This window comes from Cnephaeus nilssonii (assembly GCF_951640355.1).
Source record: "Cnephaeus nilssonii genome assembly, chromosome: 16".
In the NCBI taxonomy this organism is placed as follows: domain Eukaryota; kingdom Metazoa; phylum Chordata; class Mammalia; order Chiroptera; family Vespertilionidae; genus Cnephaeus; species Cnephaeus nilssonii.
Window position 1 is genome coordinate 42,724,409 of NC_137087.1, and position 20,323 is coordinate 42,744,731.

Below are 20,323 nucleotides of genomic sequence, written 5' to 3' on the forward strand. Positions count from 1 at the left end.
ATGCAATAAACATTAATATTTCAAAAAATGATTTTAAGTATAATATTATATGCAATAAAAATTAATATTTCAAGAAAAAAAGATTTAAAAAAATAATATTACCAAAACTATATTAACATAGTATATCATAAAAGTTGTAGAAAATATTAAAAATCTGCAAATAACAGGATTACTTGTATTATATTCTAAATACTTTTTTTCCTCTGGTTCTATTTTGGATCATCAGTTTATGCTGTTCATTATATTCCACAAATGAGTGAGATCTTGTGATATTTATCTTTCTCCGACTGGCTTATTTTGCTTAGCATAATGCTCTCCAGTTCCATCCAGGCTGCTGCAAATGGTAAGAGTTCTTTCTTTTTTAGATGTACCATAATTTTTTAATCCACTCATCTGCTGATGGGCACTTAGGCCATTTCAAAATCTTAGCTATTGTAAATTGTGCTGCTATGAACATAGGAGTGCATATATCCTTTCTGATTGGTGTTTCTGATTTCTTGGGACATATTCCTAGAAGTGGGATTACTGGGTCAAATGGGAGCTCCATTTTTAATTTTTTGAGGAAACTCCATACTGTTTTCCACAGTGGCTGCACCAGTCTGCATTCCCACCAGCAGTGCAAAAGGGTTCCTTTTTCACTGCATCCTCACCATCACTTGTCTTTGTTGATTTGTTGATGACAGCTATTCTGACAGGTGTGAGATGGTACCTCATTGTCATTTTGATTTACATCTCTACGATGATTAGTGACTTTGAGCATATTTTCATATGTCTCTCGGCCTTCTATAGGTCCTTTTTCGAAAAGTGTCTATTTAGGTCCTTTGCCCATTTTTTTATTGGATTGTATATCTTCCTTTTGTTAAGTTGTATGAGTTCCCTGTAAATTTTGGAGATTAATCCCTTATCAGAGATAACATTGGCAAGTATGTTCTCCCATGCAGTGGGCTTTCTTGTTGTTTTGTTGATGGTTTCTTTTGCTGTGCAGAAGCTTTTTATTTTGATGTAGTCCCATTTGTTTATTTTCTCCTTAGTTTCCATTGCCTTAGGAGCTGTATCATTAAAGATATTGCTACGACATATGTCTGATATTTTGCTGCCTATGGATTCTTCTAAGATTTTTATGGTTTCCCATCTTACATTTAAGTCGTTTATCCATTTTGAGTTTATTTTGTGTATGGTGTAAGTTGGTGGTCTAGTTTCTTTCTTTTCTTTTTTTTTTTTTTTTTGCATGTATCTGTCCAATTTTCCCAACACCATTTATTGAAGAGACTATCTTGACTCCATTGTATGCTCTTGCCTCCTTTGTCAAATATTAATTGAGCAAAATGGCTTGGGTGGACTTCTGGGTTCTCTGTTCTCTTCCATTCGTCTATGTGTCTGTTCTTGTGCCAATACCAGGCAGTTTTGAGAACAGTGGCTTTGTAATATAGCTTCACTGCTGGTATTGTGATCCCTCCAACTTTGTTCTTTCTTCTCAGGATTGCTGCAGCTATTCGGGGTCTTTTTTTATTCCATATGCATTTTTGGAGAGTTTGTTTTAGGTCTGTGAAGTATTCCGTTGGTATCTTAAGAGGGATTGCATTAAATCTATAGATTGCTTTGGGTAATATGGACATTTTAATGATGTTGATTCTACCAATCCATGAACATGGTATATTCTTCCATTTGCTTATGTCTTCCTCTATCTCTTTTTTCAATGTCCTATAGTTTTCTGAGTACAGGTCTTTTATTTCCCTAAATTTATTCCTAGGTATCTTAATTTTTTTTTAAAGATACCTAGGAATAATGGTAAATGGGGTTGTTTTTTTAGTTTCTCTTTCTGTGAGTTCATTATTGGTATATAAAAAAGCCATAGATTTCTGGGTGTTAATTTTGTATCCTGCTATATTGCCGAATTCATTTATTAACTCTACTAGTTTTCTGATGGAGTCTTTGGGGTTTTCTATGTACAATATCATGTCATCTGTGAATAATGACGGCTGTACTTCTTTTTTTCCAGTTCGGATGCCTTTTATTTCTTCTTCTTGTCTGATTGCTATGGCTCGCACTTCCAGTACTATGTCAAACAGGAGTGGTGAAAGTGGGCATCCCTGTCTTGTTCCTGTTCTTATGGGAAATGGTTTTAGTTTTTGCCCATTGAGTATGATGTTGGCTGTAGGTTTGTCGTATATGGCCTTTATCATGTTGAGATATGCTCCCTCTATTCCCACTTTGCTGAGAGTTTTTATCAAAAATGGGTGTTTGATTTTGTTGAATGCTTTTTCTGCATATACCAATATGATCATGTGATTTTTGTATTTCAATTTTTTTATGTGATGTATCACGTTTATTGATTTGCTAATATTGTACCAGCCTTGCATTCTTGGAATAAATCCCACTTGATCATGGTGTATGATCTTTTTAATATATTGCTGGATGAGATTTGCTAATATTTTGTTGACGATTTTAGCATCCATGTTCATCAGGGATATTGGCCTATAATTATTTTTCTTTGTAGTGTCTTTATCTGGTTTTGGAATTAGGATAATACTGGCCTCATACAAAGAGTTTGGAAGTGTTCCTTCCTCTTGGATTTCCTGAAATAGTTTGAGGAGTATAGTTGTTAGTTCTTCTTTGAATGTTTGGTAAAACTCCTCTGTGAAGCAGTCAGAACCTGGGCTTTTGTTTGGTGGGAGTTTTTTTGTTTGTTTGTTTTTTGGTGTTTTCTTCACTGATACTCAATATATTTTTTTTTATTGTTTAAAGTTTTACAGGCAGTCCTCGGATTACGTCAGAGATCCGTTCCTATGGCACGATGTAACTCTATTTTCACCATAAGTTGGAACCCACCTACATAAGCACCTGCGTCACTCACATGGAGCACATACACAGCAGTAATGAAATGAAACAGTAAAAAAAAATTTAAAGAACAATAACAATTCCTGACCTTTACTTGTGGTAAATAAATAATAAAAAACATACAGCATATATGTACATACATCGAAATGACGGAACTTTTACTTTTTTATAAATACTGTAAATGGGAGATGGCGATGTAACCATGAAACGACGTAAGTCGAGTCCAACGTAACCCAAGGACTGCCTGTACATATGTCTCCTTTTTCCCAATTGACCCCACCCCTCACCACTCCCACCTCCGAGGGCAAGCCCCCACGGCCCCAGTGTCTGTGTCCACTTGTTATGCTAATATCCATGTATACAATTCCTTTGGTTGATCTCTAACCTCCCTCCCCTCCCCTGCCATTTGTCTCTGTACCTATTTTTGTTCATCAGTTTATGTTGATCATTATATACCACATTTGAGTGAGATCATGTGATATTTATATTTCTCTGACTGGTTTATTTCACTTAGCATAATGCTCTCCATTTCCATCCATGCTGTTGCAAATGGTAAAAGTATTCCATTGTGTAGATGTACCACATTTTTTTAATCCACTCATCTGGTGATGGGCACTTAGGCTGTTTCCAAATCTTAGCTATTGTAAACTGTGTTGCTATGAACATGGGGGTGCATATATCCTTCCTGATTGGTGTTTCTGGTTTCTAGGTGTGAGTTTTTTTATTACTGCTTCTATTTCATCAGTTGTTATTGGCCTATTCAGGTCTTTTGATTCTTCCTGATTCAGTTTTGGGAGAATGTATTTTTCTAGGAATTTGTCTATTTCATCCACATTGTCCAGCTTGTTGGCATATAGTTGTTCATAGTATTTTCTTACAATCCTTTGTATTTCTGTGGTGTCAGTGGTTACTCCTCCACTTTTGTTTCTGATTTTAGTAATTTGGGTCCTCTCTCCTTGTTTCTTGATGAGTCTGGCTAATTGCTTATCAATTTTGTTCATCCTTTCAAAGAACCAGCTCTTGCTTTCATTGATTTTTTTTTGGTTTTTTGTTTGTTTGTTTGTTTTAGTCTCTGTGTTATTTATTTCTGCTCTAATCTTTATTATTTCTTTCCTTCTACTTACTCTGGGCTTTTCTTGTTGTTCTCTTTCTAGTTCTTTAAGTTGTAGGGTTAAATAGTTTATTGCTGATTTTTCTTGTTTTTTTGAGGTATACCTTTAGTGCTGTGAACTTCCCTCTCAGGACTGGTTTGGCTGTGTTCCAGAGATTTTTGGTTGTTGTGTGTTCATTTTCATTTGTTTCCAGGAAGTTTTTTATTTCTTTTTTGATCTCATTAGTAACCCATTCATTTTTAATAACATGCTATTTATCCTCCATGTGGTTAAATATTTTTGGGTGTTTTTACTGTAGTTGATTTCTAATTTCATTCCACTGTGATCTGAAAAGATGCTTGATGTGATTTCAATCTTCTTGAACTTGTAGAGACTTGTTTTTTGTCCTAACATGTGGTCTATCTTTGTGAATGATCCATGTGCACTTGAGAAGAATGTATATTCTGCTGCATTGGGGTGAAATGTTCTATAAATGTCAATTAAATCCATCTGATCCAGTGTGTCCTTTAGAGTCTGTTTCTTTGTTAAGTTTTTGTCTGGAAGATCTATCCAGCACAGTCAGAGGGGTGTTAAAGTCCCCTACTATGACTGTATTGTTGTCAATCTCTCCTTAAAGTCCTCTAGAAGTTTTATATATATATTTAGGTGCTGCTATGTTGGGTGCATATATGTTTACCAGGTTGTATCCTCTTGTTGGATCAATCCCTTTAGTATTATGTAGTGACCTTTGTTGTCTCTTGTAATGGCCTTCATTTTAAAGTCTATTTTGTCAGATATGAGTATTGCTACTCCAGCTTTTTTTTCTTTTCCATTTGCATGGAAAATTTTTTTCCATCCCTTCACTCTCGTCCTGTGTGTGTCTTTTGTTTTCAGGTGGATCTCTTGTAGACAGCATATAGTTTACTCACGTTTTTGTATCCAATCTGCTACCCTACGCCTTTTGATTGGAGCATTTAGTTCATTTACATTTAGGGTTATTACTGATAGGTACTTATTTATTGCCATTATATTTCTGTATGGCTAGGTTTCTCTCTCTGTTTCTTCTTCTCATTACAGCAATCCCTTTAGCATTTCTTTATAATGCTGGCTTTGTGGTGATGTATTCCTTTAGCCTTTTTTTTTTTTTTTCTGGGAAGCTCTTTATTTGACCATCTATTTTGAATGATAGCCTTGCTGAATATAGTAATCTTGGTCTCAGATCCTTGCTTTCCATTACCTTGAGAACTTCACACCAATCCCTTCTGGCCTGTAGAGTTTCTGATGAGAAATCAAGTGTCAGCCTTTAGGGAACTCCTTTGTAGGTAACAGTTTTCTTTTCTCTTGCTGCCTTTAAGATTCTTTGTCTTTAATTTTGGGCGTTTTAATTATGATGTGTCTGGGCATGGGCCTGTTTGGGTTCTTCTTGTTTGAGGTTCTCTGTACCTCCTGAACTTGTGTGACTTTTTCCATTACCAGGTTAGGGAAATTTTCTGCCATTATTTCTTCAAACACCTTCTCTATACCTTTCTCCCTTTCTGCCTCTTCTGGCACACCTGCTATTCTAATATTGTTATGTTTCACGTTGTCCCACACCTCCCTTAAACTGTCATCCTGTTTTTTAATTATATTTTCTTTTTGGTTCTCTGATTGAGTGATATTTTCAACTCTGTCTTCTAATTCACTGATTTGATCCTCAGCTTCCCCTAATCTACTGTGTATTTCTTCCAATGTGTTCTTTATTTGTGTTATGTCATTCTTTATCTCAGACTGTTACTTTTTCATAGTTACTATATCCTTTTTTCATGCTGCTGAGCAACTTTACCATCAATACTCTGAACTCTGTTTCAGATAAATTTCTTATCTCTGCTTCATTTATCTCTTCTGGAGAATTCTCTGGTTCTCTCATTTGGGGGTTGTTCCTTTGTCTCCTCATTTTGGCTTTCTGTTTGGGTTTGTGTCTACGTTTTAGGCTGCTACACCTCTCAATCTCTAATGCAGGACAGTGTTAAAGGCTATTTTTGACTAGATCAGGCAGAGAATCAAAGCCTCCAGAGACCGCTTTGGCCTACAGACTGATAGGATTCTGACTTGAATTGCCCCCCAGGTAATCGTCCTCAGGTATGGCAAGAGTTTGTGTGTGTTTTTTCAATAGGGTGGGGCAGTTGCTACTGCCTGGAGGCTAATTGTTATTTTTAATCTCTTAAATAGCCTTAGGGCAAGGTGTTTTCAATAGGGTGTGTCAACTGTCTTTCCCTCAGTCAAGGTAGATGTCTATGTGGGAAAGATGTTCTCCACTGCATGGGAGAATAACTCAGCCCAGGAAACTTGGGTGTCTGCCTTCTAAGCTCTATCCCCCGAGTCCCCAGTCCTGGCTTCTGCCCTCACAGCTCCAGTCCACTTAAGCCTCCTTCTGCCGGAGCACAAGGTAGATGGCTCCACAGGGAATTTTGTTCATTGGCCCTTTAAGAGGGTGCCTGAATTTTCAGCTGTTATTCTCTGGCAGATAGTACCCTGCCCCGCAGCTTTTCATAGCCAGATGTTATATGGGTACCCTCCTCCATTTTTGGTGCTCTCTGTTGGGGGGCCCAGCTTGGGGATTAGATCCCAGAGTTCTCAGTGGCAACCCCCCACAGCTGAGATATCTCTCCGGGACTCAGTTGCTGTCTGTGGGCGCCAGGCCAGCACTTTAGCGCCTCCGCCCCTCCTACCAGTTTCTATGCGGTCTCCACTTGCAGTCCTCGGGTGTCAGGGTTCTCTCCTGTGAGTTTTCCGTTGATTATTCAGGAAGTTTTTCTGTATTTTAGTTGTAATACCAGTTTGTTTCTGGGAGCATGTCCGTGCAGTATCCATTTACTCTGCCGCCATTTTTAATCTCCCAGTTGTTTTTATAGTTAACAGAATTCAAGTTTAAACAACCATGAGGAGTCTTGTATCAATTAAGATAAAGTAAATTAATAAAAAGACAATATTTATTGCTGTGGGGTATTGGGGAAAAAGATTCACTAATACACTGCTGCCCTGCAATCTGGTAAAATTGTTCTAAAAAATAAAATCTGGCAACAAATATAAGAACCATAAAAATTATCATATACATACTTCGATCCAGACACCCAACTTTTTGGAATACAGCCCAAGGATGTAATTCAAAAGAAATAAAAAACCTATTTGTATAAAGATGTTTATAGCTGTGCTATATATTACAGACAAAAACTGGAAACAGTCCAAATGCCCAACAGTGAGGGAAAGCTTTGGTACATTAATGCAACAGAATATTTTATTGCTATTAAGAATGACAAATATGAGAACTATGTAGAAATAAAGAAAAGGCAATATAAAGCAATGAGTAAAACATGCAGAACTCAAAATGATACATATACAATGATCACAACTATGTAAAATTATATCTGTATAACCAGGAGAACTGGAAAAGACTACAGAGCTAATAATTTAGAGTGGTGACATTTTTGTTATTGTTGGTTGAGTTGCCAAAAATGTTTATGTATTTCAAGTTATATTTCACTGTATATTTAGTACATATACATTAAGAAAGACAAATCTCCATTTTTTCCCTGGCATATAAAGCACCGGGACCTTTCCTTGCCCTAAGTGATTTTCTCTATCTCCTGAGTCCTGTTAGTTTTTAGATGTATAGGGAAATGAACCCCACCACTTGCTACCACAGCATCCAGTAACATGCTCATTTCTTTTATCTGTCACTTACTATTGTATCCAAATTTCTCGACTTATTCATAACAAACCAGCATCTAGCTATGTGCTCACATTTACAGCATGTACACAAACTAGGATGCCCTAACTACACCTATGTACTGGGTAGAAGTGTCTCCTCAGTATGACTTTTTAACCTCTGGCATGGAGAAATATTTGTTTCTTACCTTCTGTTACTCTGATGGAATTACCCCTCCATTTAATGAAGGCCAATTTTTCTGGCCTCCATTTCTTCTAACCTTGAAGGACTTCTCACTTTGTTTTATATCTTCAATCTATCTCTTCTCTCCTGCATGAGTCTCATCAACACACAAACCTGTTCTACTGTCTCCCAGAAGAAAAATGCCATCACTTTTCTTGACTCCCACATCTCCCTTAGTTTTTCTGTTCTCCTTTATAGTAAAAAATCTGTTAAGGATTACTGTCCGTATTATTGTTTCCAATCTTTCATACACACACCCCATTCACTCTTCAAACTATTGTGATCTGTCTCTTGTTCTCACCACTCCACTGAACTTTGTTATCCAAAGTCACCAACAACCTGCATGTTGCCCAAGCCATTGGTACTTTTCTATCTTCCTGTTACTTGACCTCCTGGCCTCCTAGCAGCACTTTCTATTTAAAACTCTCTTTTCTTGGTTCCTGTGACATATTAATCTCTCCCTTTTTTCTTACTTCTGAGGTCAGTCCTCTTTTCTCCCTCTAAATATGAGAGTTCCTCTGGCCTCTCCTAACCCTCTGTCTCTTCTCTTTCCACATTCTCTCTAACTGATCTCCTCTATTCCCACAGCCTTATATCCTATTTGCATTTTAATGACCCCCAGAATTAATATTGCTAGCAGAGATCTTGATCCCTTGACTCATTCAATGATGTATTTAACATCTTATTTAGATTCAAACATAATAAATGTAACATGAAAACTAAATTCATTATTTTCTTCCTAGACTAGTCCTCCAGTCTTCCCATCTCTGTAAATGACAATACCACACACCCAGTTGCTTGAATATTCTTATGTCATATCACCATACATTTATCCAATATATCAAGACTTTTGGATTCTACCTCCAATAATATATTCCCTTGCCACCATCTTAGTCCAGGTTCCCATCATTCTTTCTTTCTTTACTACAGTGGCCTTCTCACTGCTTCCTCTCCAACCAATTTACTATAGGGTAAACATAGCATACTTTTTGCATAACAAGTCAAATTATTTCTCTCCCCAGCTTAATAACATTCAGCATCTTTCCCATTGTACTTAGAAGAAATTCTAAGTCCTTCACTATGCCTATAAGTTTCTATCTATATAATATGACACCTAATCACTTCTCTAGCTATGCCTTTCTTTAGCCAACCTGGCCCTTTTTTCATCCTCAGGGTCTTTGCATATGCTTTTCTTTTCCCCAAGAACACAGATACTGTTCAGTTTAAACTTTGTCTAGTTAACACCTACCTATCATTTAAATTACACTAATATCTCTCTTCCTCTTATGTGTGGCTTCATTAAGGAACTCCTTCCATGACCTCCTGCTCAATCAAATCCCAGCCCTTAGAGTCATTCATTATACCATGTACCTTTACTTGGTATTGTCTTAATTTTAAGATCAGTTGATTAATGTCTACGTTTCTCCTACCATATTATATACTCTGTGAAGGTAAAGAAAGTATCTGTTTTTGTTTATTATTACATACCCAGCTCCTAGCATGGTACTAGGCACATATCATTTACTCAGGAAACATTTCCAGAATAAATGAATAATTAATACAGGGTTATGCTACTGAGAGGACACTGTCATCCCCATGGAAATACATTAATCAAATCATTAAAAAAGATAATCCAAAAGCATAAATACATGGACATAAATGACAGAGTTATTGGCTTTTGTTTGATTATGTAATTCCTCCCCAATCCTACCACCTTCTGTTGACTGTGGAAGGTCTGGAGACATGAAAAGTTATTGCACTGTTTGATGGAGAATCCCTGATTTCAAGTGGGGGAAATCATGGAAAAAATCTCTCTGTCCTTCTTAAGAACAAAATAACTAGGAAAAATACAAACACATTAATTAATTACATTTAATAAATAATGTTATAAGAATTGCTAAATAATCTGACGTACCCATCTAGAAGGGCGATGACATTCTTCCTGGGCCGCCCAATATTAGGGCCATACAAGCTGGCTCTTGAGTAAATCCGGATGGGTTGCAACAGGCTTTTCAGCTGGATGTAATCCTTTCCCAACTGGCTGCCATTTACTGCCCGGCCATGCATAGTCCGATAGTTATTTGGCTCTAGATTAAAAGAAGACATGCAAGTCAGGGTTGAAAAAGGTAAAGCTCTGCCAACCCTTTCCTGTCCACAGATCTCTCTTCCTTTTTCTTAACACTGTGAATTAAATAACCAAAGAGGGTGTGAGCTAGCTTAACTTGAGGAACCCCTGCAACAAAAAGTCAAATGCCATCTTACTATTCTATTCATTTTCAAACTAATCTTCACAAAAGATCACCTAATCCACAACAGAAAGATCATACTGATTTTCAGGTGATATTTTATAATGAGTGATATACTGGGTTGAACAGCATTCCACAAAATTTATGTCTACCTGAAACTTCAGAATGTGATCTTATTTGGAAATAGGATCTTAGAAGATGTAATTAGTTAAGATGAAGTAATATGGGATTAGGGTATGTCTTAAATCCAATAACCAATATCTTTATAAAAGAAAGGAGAGGGAGATTCAGGTACACAAACACACAGGGAAGAAGGCCACAGATCAATGGAAGCAAAGATTGGAGAGAGGCTGCTGTGCCAAGGCTTGCTGGCAGCTACCAGGAGCTAGGAGAGAGGAATGGAATAGATTCTTCCTCAGAGCCCCCAGAGGGAATTAATCCTGGCAATTCTTTGATTTCAAACTTCTGGTCTCTTGAACTGAGAGAGAATAAATTCGGTTGTTTCATACCATGAAGCTCATTATATTTTGTTATGACAGGCTTAGGAAATGAATAAAAATGATAAAAAAGGAAAGTTCATAAATATGGTTATTGTACCAAAAAGTTAGAAAAATGTAATGTTTAATAATAACAAGATAGCTGAATGAAATAATTTAGGGCAAAACCCCCTCTCCCAGTTTTTCTTAACTTGGTAGTTCTAAAGGGCAAGAAAAGTTCTAAATCCAGCAGCTCCACTGCCAGAGGGAGCTAATTTGATTTGGAATGAAGTACATGCTCCAAGAAGACTAACTTGAGGTTTTGATACTGATAGGGGAAAGATATGAACCAGCACACTTGCAAGAAATTTAATAGGAGATTTGGGGAATAAGACAGTCAAAGTGGGTCTTGATAAGCTCACAGATAGATACTCCTCGTAGTCTGGAAGGCTGTGCATGCTCAGGAGAGACTGGAGAGGGCACTAGCTATCTATGCATTCCCAGAAGAGTGTGAAACCTAGTACACTCATAAAGGAGACATGAGAAGGCATGTTAGAAAGTAAAAGTCAGTCAGACTTCTAAATTGCCTAAATTTTTATTATGTTCCCCAACACACATACAGATCCACTGGCAAAGGGTGGAAGCCTTACTGGCTCAATTAAGCATAACCTCTGATCAATTATAGTCTCACCATTAGCCTATGTTGACTAAGGGAAACTTCTAGGAAGCTGGCCTTAAAAATAAAAAATAATTTAAAAATAAAAAAATTAAGAGATATTAGCAGTTACATAATGCAAGGGAGACAGATTCTACAGAACTAGTCCAAACAAACAAAAAGCAAAAACAAAAATAACCTCTGGGATGGAGGATTTGGAATTCAGGGTTGCTTTAACCTACCTGTAAGTATAATTTCAACAACAACAACAAAATTATGACATGCAAAGATATAGGAAAGTATGAACATATCAAGAAAAAAATAGCAGCAAATAGGAACTCTTTCTTGGGGGCCCAAATGTTAGACTTAGCAGATAAGAACTTCAAACCTGTATTATAAATATGTTCAAAGAACTAATTTATAATAGTTGCAGCAGGCTTCTCAGAGCCTTTTTTGAAATTTATGTTTATTGTTAAAAGTATTACAGATGTCCCCTTTTCCCCCCCATTGGCACCCTCCACACCTTTGAGAGGTGCATATACTATAGAGTAGTCCCCAAATGTATTTGAATTGCTATAAAGGTTATCTTGCAGGACCAGTGTTCCATAGAACACACACTATAAAATTCAACTCAGACTGTGCAGACAGGTTGTATCTGACTTAGCTTCAATTGGTTGGTTATGAATCACAGATGATATTTTCTCCATATGTGGAATGAGTTAACTAGCGATAACTATATGTAAATGGTATGGATTCACTAAATCTACTGCCCTTCACTATTTGGTCTTTTACTATTTAGAAGGTCAACGCAGTGGCCAAAAATCTCAAGTGTTTTCAGGCCCATACACTAGAGATGGTCTAATTGAAATCATATCTCAGGCCAACTTATTTTTTACCCTTCATCTTGTCAATTAGAGCAAATAACAACCTTACTTACCATTACCCAGTTCCCAAGAAATGTTGTACTTTTTGCTGGCGCTGTACTTTAATAGGCTCAGGGCACTAGAACTGTTCCAGGAGTTATTGGGATTACGACGCAGTGCGTTTAGAGCAAATATCAGGTGGAGTCCAGAGCAATCAGCAAAGTTATAAAGTTTGTCTAGAGACCTGGCTGGGAAAAAGCAGAGAAGGGCTTGTAACTTTCAAATCATCATTCCAACAAAAGGAAAAGATTAGCTACTACAAAAAGCCTTTCTATGAGTTTCCTAATAGGAATTACACAGAGAGGCTTCTAAAAGCGACTATTACCTTTTGGTTCAGTATACATTTCAAGGTGATTTTAGAAAGCAGCATACACAATTGTAGATACCATGAAAAGAAGAAATAACACCCAAGGATATTGTGAAAGGGTATGACAGGAAGTAGGACCGATACTATGCTCAGTGGGCCTTGGGGTTTAGCCCAGCTCTGAGCAGAGGACTCTGACCTTCTCTGTCCTTGGGCAATTCCAGAGATTCCCTGAGACTCTGGAAGGATGCATAGAAAAATAAAAGTCATCCTAACACCAAAATATTCATTGTTGAATTGAGAACTGACTTAAATAATCCTCTACTCATACCCTCTCCTCACTAATAAAAATCAATGATGTTTTCAATTTCTCCAATATAATTCAAACCCAATACATATCTATTGGAAATCCAAGTTACAAATTGAAGCAAAAGAAGTAGAATTGCATGAGATTTTTAAAAAAGTCTGCTCAGATCACATAAAAATCCACCAACTAATAAGGATTTAGAACAATTAGATCAGTAGCTGAACAAGATAAAACTCACAAGGATGATAAGTAGGTTGCTCATAAAATAATTTGAACATTAAAAGGTAAAGAGAGGTCTATTTTTAAGTCTTTTAATATTTATGATTGTGACACAAAAGTTAAATTATTTAGTCAGAAAAATACCATTCAATTTAATAATATTTTGTTCATTCAAATTGTCCATAGTTGCAACACAGCTTATACTTTGTTAGGTAAACAATGAAATACTTATTTTCATAATTTTTGTTTCATTTATAAACTAAAACCCCAATCTAACTTTTGCATCAAAAATTAATATAAATGACTGATACCCTTTTTCGGTAGATTGATTCCCTTTAAATGGTATTTTTGTAGAATTACAGCAGGTCATCAAGAACATCATTTTATTTGATGTTGTTTTGTTATAACATTGATGAGATGCCATAGAAACTTAACTCTTGTTTATATAAATAAGCCTATGGTAAAACTGGTTTTGTTATATGTAGTTTCGCTTAAAGACACAGACCCTATCAGTGACTAAGTGAGGACTTACTGTAATTATCTCCATATAATGAGGATTTCCTGTGTTTATTTCATGTATATTAGCAAAACAAATATATAGCAAACACAAAAGCATATCAAACCTGTAATTTCATGGATTTGATGGTTTAAGACAAGGCAGAAGGTATTTACAAAAAAAAAAAAAGTGTGAAGAAATAACAATATAGATGTTTTCCTTAACATGCCAAAATTGAGAACTAGAGTTCTAGAAATTTTGGAAATTTGCTAAGGATAAACTGAAGTCCACCCTCCTTCATGAAGTCATTCCTGAACACACCAACCTCCCTACAGTGACTTCAGCCTTCTCTAAACTCAGGATTTATACCATTTATTGGCATCTGAGTGCCCAGTGATATTGTCTTACCTTGGGATTTGCCTCTTGATTTTCTCATTTCCCCAGAATTAATGGCTTGTTTCCCAGTTACACTGTTAAGTTCCTTAAGGCTGATTCTGTATCTCCTTATATCCTTCACAGCATCTATCAGAGAGCAATTTCCTGCCTCAAAATTATGCTGAAGAGTTCTCACAACCCAAATCCTTTTAGTTGCAAGTAACAAGTCTAGTAAGAAATTGAAAGGTCCCAAAGAGAGATCTAATAAGTGTTATTGCTAGCTCAAGAGATATATCTAGAGTTTATTAGAAAATTACATGTTTGAATGGAGAGCATTTAGTAGATGCTAATCTTTGTTGCAACATCTGCTGTAAGGTCCCATATTTAAGCAAGCCCATGCTTAAAGATGAGTTTCTACTCTCTCCACCAGAGGGTGCCAATTCCTCTATGTCCTATAGTCAGGTTTCCTGTCTTCTCATATGAATACTAGAGGCCTGGTGCACAAAATTCATGCACTTGGGGGAGAATGGTCCCTCATCCCTTGGAGGATGTCCGACTGATGGTTTAGCGCTGCCATGGAGGCAGGAGAGGCTCCCGCCACCGCCACCATGAGCCTGGCTTCTGGCTGAGCAGCACTCCCCCTGTAGAAGCACACTGACCACCAGGGGGCAGCTCCTGCATTGAGCATCTTCCCCCTGGTGGTCAGTGCACGTCATAGCAACTGGTCGTTCCACCATTGGGCCGAAACATCCCCCCCGACATCCCCCAAGGGATCCTGGATTGAGAGGGGGTGCAGGCCAGGCCGAGGGACCCCACCAGTGCACGATCAGGGCCAGGGAGGGAAGCATCCGGACTCCAGCAGCAAGCTCACCTACTGGTCGAAGCGTCTGCCCCCTGGTAGTCAGTGCATGTCATAATGACTGGTCAACCGGTCGACTGTCTGCCCCCTGGTGGTCAGTGCACGTCATAGCAAGCGGTTGAGCAGCCTTAGCATGTCATTAGCATAGTACGCTTTGATTGGTTGAACAGCCGACCAGATGACGGGACACTTAGCGTATTAGGCTTTTATTATATAGGATTATTCTAAGGAGCATTGTATAATGATGCATTGAGTAAGTTTGGCTTCTACTTGGGCTTCCCTAGAGTTCTATCAAGATAAGTCATTAAAACTTAAGAACTTACTACCCAGGAAGTCATTCCAGTATTAACCCCCAACCCCTAAACAGGCCCATTTCCACTATATTTTGCTCACTTGGGTTGAGAGTGGGGTTGGGGCAACTGTCTCAGAGGAATGACTTCAAAGTATTAACTAAGTTCTGCTCAAGTATGACTGATCTCTACATTTTGTTGTTCATGTGATTTTATAATCTGTTCATATTCTCATGTGCTCACAATTGGAATAAACTGATACTTCTCTATTGTACTCAGCATCAATTTCCCCTTTTGGAGTCACTGGCAGTGTTCTCTAAGAGCTAAGGGGCAGGATTATGTGTCCAAGTCCTTAGCCACATAAAAAACAACAACACTTTTTATTTTTTAAAAAATCACAAAGGGGGGTTGCCTTTTTTTCCATTTTAGAAATGAATAAAACAAATACACCATGTTTTCTCTGTGATACCTGCTTTTCCTTGGTGAAGAGTTTCTCAAACACTAGTTTGATCAACTTTGGACCACATTAGAACTCCCCATCATTCCTCCACAAACATTATTCCTTGGCTCCCTGCTGTCCTAAGCTTTTAATCATTTCCTGGAATATCCTTCTTTCTCTTTTCTTCATTCTTCATAGCCTAGATCAATGGTCTCATCTGTGAGGTCTTCCCTGACTCCTTAAAGTAGAGACACTGGGACTTCATCTCCTCTGATCTCTCCCAGCTATTAATCAACTCCTGTATCAGCAAGAGCTAACCATGCTATCATTGTTTAGCTCTGTCTTCTGCTCTAATGGCAGACTGGAGCAATTGCCAATGAGCAGGTACCATGTCTGCCCTTTTAGCATCCATTTCAGTGTCTGATGCATAACAAGCTTTGACAAATGTAACTCACACAGTTGTTCTTTAGGCACATTCAATGCCACTTAGGGACAATCTGTCTGTACCCTAAACATTCAACCTCAATTATCATTATTTATTGTAGCAAATTCCCTCTAGATTATGTCTGTTACTCTGTTGTTACATACATTCAAATAACATCCACATTGCTTTTAGTGTTCGGTTTAGAATGAATAATACAGAGGAGGAATAGGTTATTAACCAATAGAGATTGGAATAACAGAGGAATTTCTAGTGGAAGCTAGAAAAGAAATATAAGAGTGAAATAGAATAAGGTGAACTCTGAACCAACTCTGCCTTTTGTAATTCAGAAAGAAATCATCAGTTAATGGGAAACCATTTGAATTACTGAGTACAATCAATAAGGGAGGGGGCATTTTAATTGCAGCTATTAACAGAGAACAGTTTGAAAACTGCCTAGGAGGAAAACACAGCCACTTGGCAAAGAGTGAAAATATCTCTAAGCTAAGAGTGAATTTTAATATAAAGAGAAATATCTCTGGTTTAGACAGGGCAATGAAACTTTAACTAGGTTATAAAGAAATCAGCATAAATGTCTATAATTTGACTGAAGCTACTGAAGGATAATGAGACTTGAGAAATGTCTATGAATAAAAATTGCATCACTATCAGAAGACTGGGCTAGAGACTAAATGACTGCATTAATCAATGTTACTAGGTTAAGGGAAAACTAAATGCCAGTGAATCTTGAGACCTCTGGATCCCATCAGAAGTCTATCTAAATGGTAACAGGAAAAGGGTAAAAGAGACACTGACATTAGCAAACAGTCCAGGATTGTTTTCAAGAAATGTGCCCTTAAGACAATTATTTTAAAAGATGCAAACAGTATTTTTAGAGGCTAATTTGGAAATTTCTATAAAATTTTTAAATGTTCATTTCCATAGATCAAGAAAGCCCACTGCTAGGCATTTTCCATATGTATATATATTTGAAAAATCTCTCCAAGATATATGTACAAATATTATCACTGCAATACTCTTTTTAACAGCCAATAACTAAAAGCAATCCAAATGCCTATCAAATGGTTACTGGTTAAACAAATTATAAAGAATCTATGTTATAAAAAGACATTCCAATAAAAAAGGGGAGAAGGCTAGAATAAACCCTGTGGAATTGGATTAGATTTGGAGGTATCAATATAACTCATGGTTTTTAACATATATATAGATGGACAGATATAGAAATATAGATGTATATATAGGTGATACATACATCTATGGATATACTAGAGGCCCGATGCATGAAAATTCGTGCAAGAGTAGGCCTTTCTTCCCCCGGCTGCTGGCACCGGCTTCCCTCTGGCACCCAGGACCCGGGCTGGCTTCCCTCCGGCCACCCATAGGCACCTGGGACCCAGCTGGCTTCCCTCCAGCTCGGCTTTGTCAGGAAGGACGTCTGAAATGATGTCCAGAAGACGTTCAGTCTAATTAGCATATTACCCTTTTATTATTATAGATTATTATTATAGATAGATATAGATATAATACTGTCTACTGAGCAAGCCTGGAAGTAATGACATCCCAATATCAATGAGCAAATCCTAGCACCCAAAATTTTGGTTTCTAAATACCATTCTCTAATTAAAGGAACCAGGACTCCTTGGAGAAATGGCTGGTTACCAGAAATAGGTCAGAGAATACAGAAATAGGCCTTGAACATTTGATACCAGAAAGTAAGCAAGTGCTCAAAAAATGATAGAGGCATGTCAAGGAGACTTAGGAGCCAACTTAAAGGAGCTCCCAATGGCTAAAGCTGAGACAATTTGAACAACACAAATAACATTGGATTATAAAACACAGAACAATATAAATACCCAAAAGTCATCTTGTATAAATAAATAATTGCTTACATAAGTCAAAGGGAGAAAAGGAACAGCTGTTCCTCACAGAATACTAATTCATAAATGTAGAAAACTGGCATTAGGCAATGCCTCAGCAGAAATTGTTGCAGTCAAGACCATTGATGGATGCTAAAATTATTATGTCTCTCACAGACATTAGACTAGTCTGAAGGCTTTCTTTACCTTTGCCAACTTCCCCATCCCCAATCAATCTCTGGCACATTTAATCCTATCTTTGTGTCTGCTTGTTGGCATATAGCAACAATGGTTCAAGGAAGCAGGCAGTAAAATGCAGATCTGGGACTGGCTTACTCACCACCCAATAAGAAAAAAAACACACAAACACCATCTTGAGTGTGGTAGGAGGTTGCTAAAGATTTCACTGGTGGTAACTTGAAAATATAGCCAGGTAGAAGGATGCAGCCGCAATAATTTAAAAGATATGGGTATGGGGCATTCCAAAAAGCCAGCAGGGTTGCAGATTATTGCAAAAATACTGTATATTGAGGCCCTGGAAAAAATGAGAAATTAAGGATGGTTAATAAGTAACTAAAGCTAAGTGTGACAGCCAGAGGACTTCTCTGATTATTTATAAAGGTGCCCTTATATCTTGTAGTGGAAGAATACACACAGCTAAGCAGAAGACAGATCTGACAGTTCCCGGGCTTCAGGGACATTTGAATGGTCAATCACAAAAGGTTTGTTATGGTACTATCAAGGCTCTGGTTGGAAAAACCTAGTAACCCGAAAAATGGAATGGGGACATCTGGATGGATGCCACAGATGTTGGAGCTGAAGAGCCTCCCTGAGCCCCAATGGCTTACAGTGCACATACAGTGCTACCCTAGGAAGAGGTAGCATTTTCCCTGTGTTAGAAAACAGTACAGAAGCCTCTCTGCAAGACAACAGGTTCCCCCCCCCCCCCCCAGGAACTGCTGCACCTCCTCTCCTGGCACATCTTCTCTAGCATTACCCAGTTAAAGAAACGAATAGACTATATAGTCAACGAGTTGTGAGAATTAGCTAGCATGTAACTATAGGAGCCAGGGATGTACTCCTGGAATCAGACTTTGAAGATGCCTGATCAAGGAACCCGGGATGTAAGATCGATTAATCAAGAATTCATTGGTGTGGGGTTGCTTTCTTGGGACATGGGATTTGACATCCTAGCAAGGATCCCAGGGCTGGGGCAAATCCACTGCCAAGATAACATTTAGAATACTAGAAAAAGTAATGGCCATGCTGAGCAAAGTAGAAATGCTTCAGTTGCCCTGGCAGATGGTACAGGGAGGAATAAAAGAGACTGAGGGAAGTGGCCATGCTAAGATGGATATATTTATAAGGCCAAAAAACTCATCCGAGGGCTGTGGTCCAGGGCAGAACCCAAATGATACAATTCCGCCAAGGCCAGTAGAAATGTGCTGGCAAGAGAGGCACAGAATCAGTAAGAAGTTCAGTAGTGGCTCATATGCAGCCAGGTTTGGGCTTGTCAGTAACCAAGAAGATGGGATGATAAGGGCCAAAGCAACAGAGCTCAGTGGTGATGCTTAAATGCAATAAGCCAAAAGGCTGCAATTCCCATAATGGCCAGCAAGATTAGAGGGGCAGCCAACGGGCTTGATCAGCAGGGAGTTGTAGAGATGGTTAATGTAATGGAGCATGACCTCCTAGGGCAAATAGATGGGTAGCCACAGGAGTGTTACTCAAAATCTACAACCACAGAAAGATAAAAATGAATGAGCAGGAGGCTGAGAATAGTCTTTCCAATGAAAAGTCCTAATCCCTTGCTAGTTCTTGGTCCTGAGCCAGTTTTCAGATCTAGAACCCATTAACTGAAGGCATGGCCAGATCTTTAGGAATAACACTGTAACATAATCTATATATATAAAAGGCTAAGCGACTGTCTGACCGTCTGATCGGCAAGTAGCTATGATGCACACTGATGACCAGGGGGCAGACGCTCAACGCAGGAGCTGCTGAGCTGTGGTCACTTTGCAGCAGCGGTTCTCAGGTGATGCAACCTAGAGCCAGAGAGGAAAGAGCCCGATTCCTCATGATTCCTGTCACACTCCGGGACCCCTTGGATCTCGGGATGTCGAAGAGCCAGTTTCAGCCTGATCCCCGCAGGCCAGGCCAAGGGGCCCCACTTACCAGAGGGACCCTGCTCACTCTGCAGACGCCCTTCAAGCTGCAGTGCTGGCCCATGTGCGGCTGGCACAGGAGGGACCGTGGGAGGTTGGCTCCAGGGCGTGTTCAGCCTGTCTCTCCCAGTCCCTCCCCACCGGCCACCACCCTGGACCGCCTACATTAGTCCCTGCACCAGAGGGACTAATTAATTTCCTTTCAATGTGCACGAATCTGCACTAGGACACTAGTATCCAATCTAATAAAGAGGGAATATGCAAATTGACTGTCACGCTGTCACAAAGATGATGGCGCCCATAGCCACAAGATGGCAGCGCCCAGTCCCCTCAGCCCCGCCAGGGTCCCCCAGTCCTTTCAGCCCAGCTGGGGGCGGCAGCAGGCGCATGGTGCGGCCGGATCCGCCTTCAGCC

General features: G+C 38.6%; 1 protein-coding gene across 2 annotated transcripts in view; it reads right to left on the reverse strand.

Moving 5' to 3' along the window:
* Positions 1 to 20,323, reverse strand: part of HPSE2 (heparanase 2 (inactive)) — a 538,739-nt gene that overhangs the window by 205,366 nt on the left and 313,050 nt on the right. The window contains exons 4-5 of one of the 2 annotated variants that reach the window (XM_079793867.1): positions 12,172 to 12,345; positions 9,773 to 9,944 (exon numbers count right to left, since the gene is read on the reverse strand). In XM_079793867.1, the coding sequence (XP_079649993.1) occupies positions 9,773 to 9,944; positions 12,172 to 12,345 (346 nt within the window). The remainder of the gene's footprint in view (positions 1 to 9,772; positions 9,945 to 12,171; positions 12,346 to 20,323) is intronic. The other variant, XM_079793868.1, reaches the window with a different exon arrangement.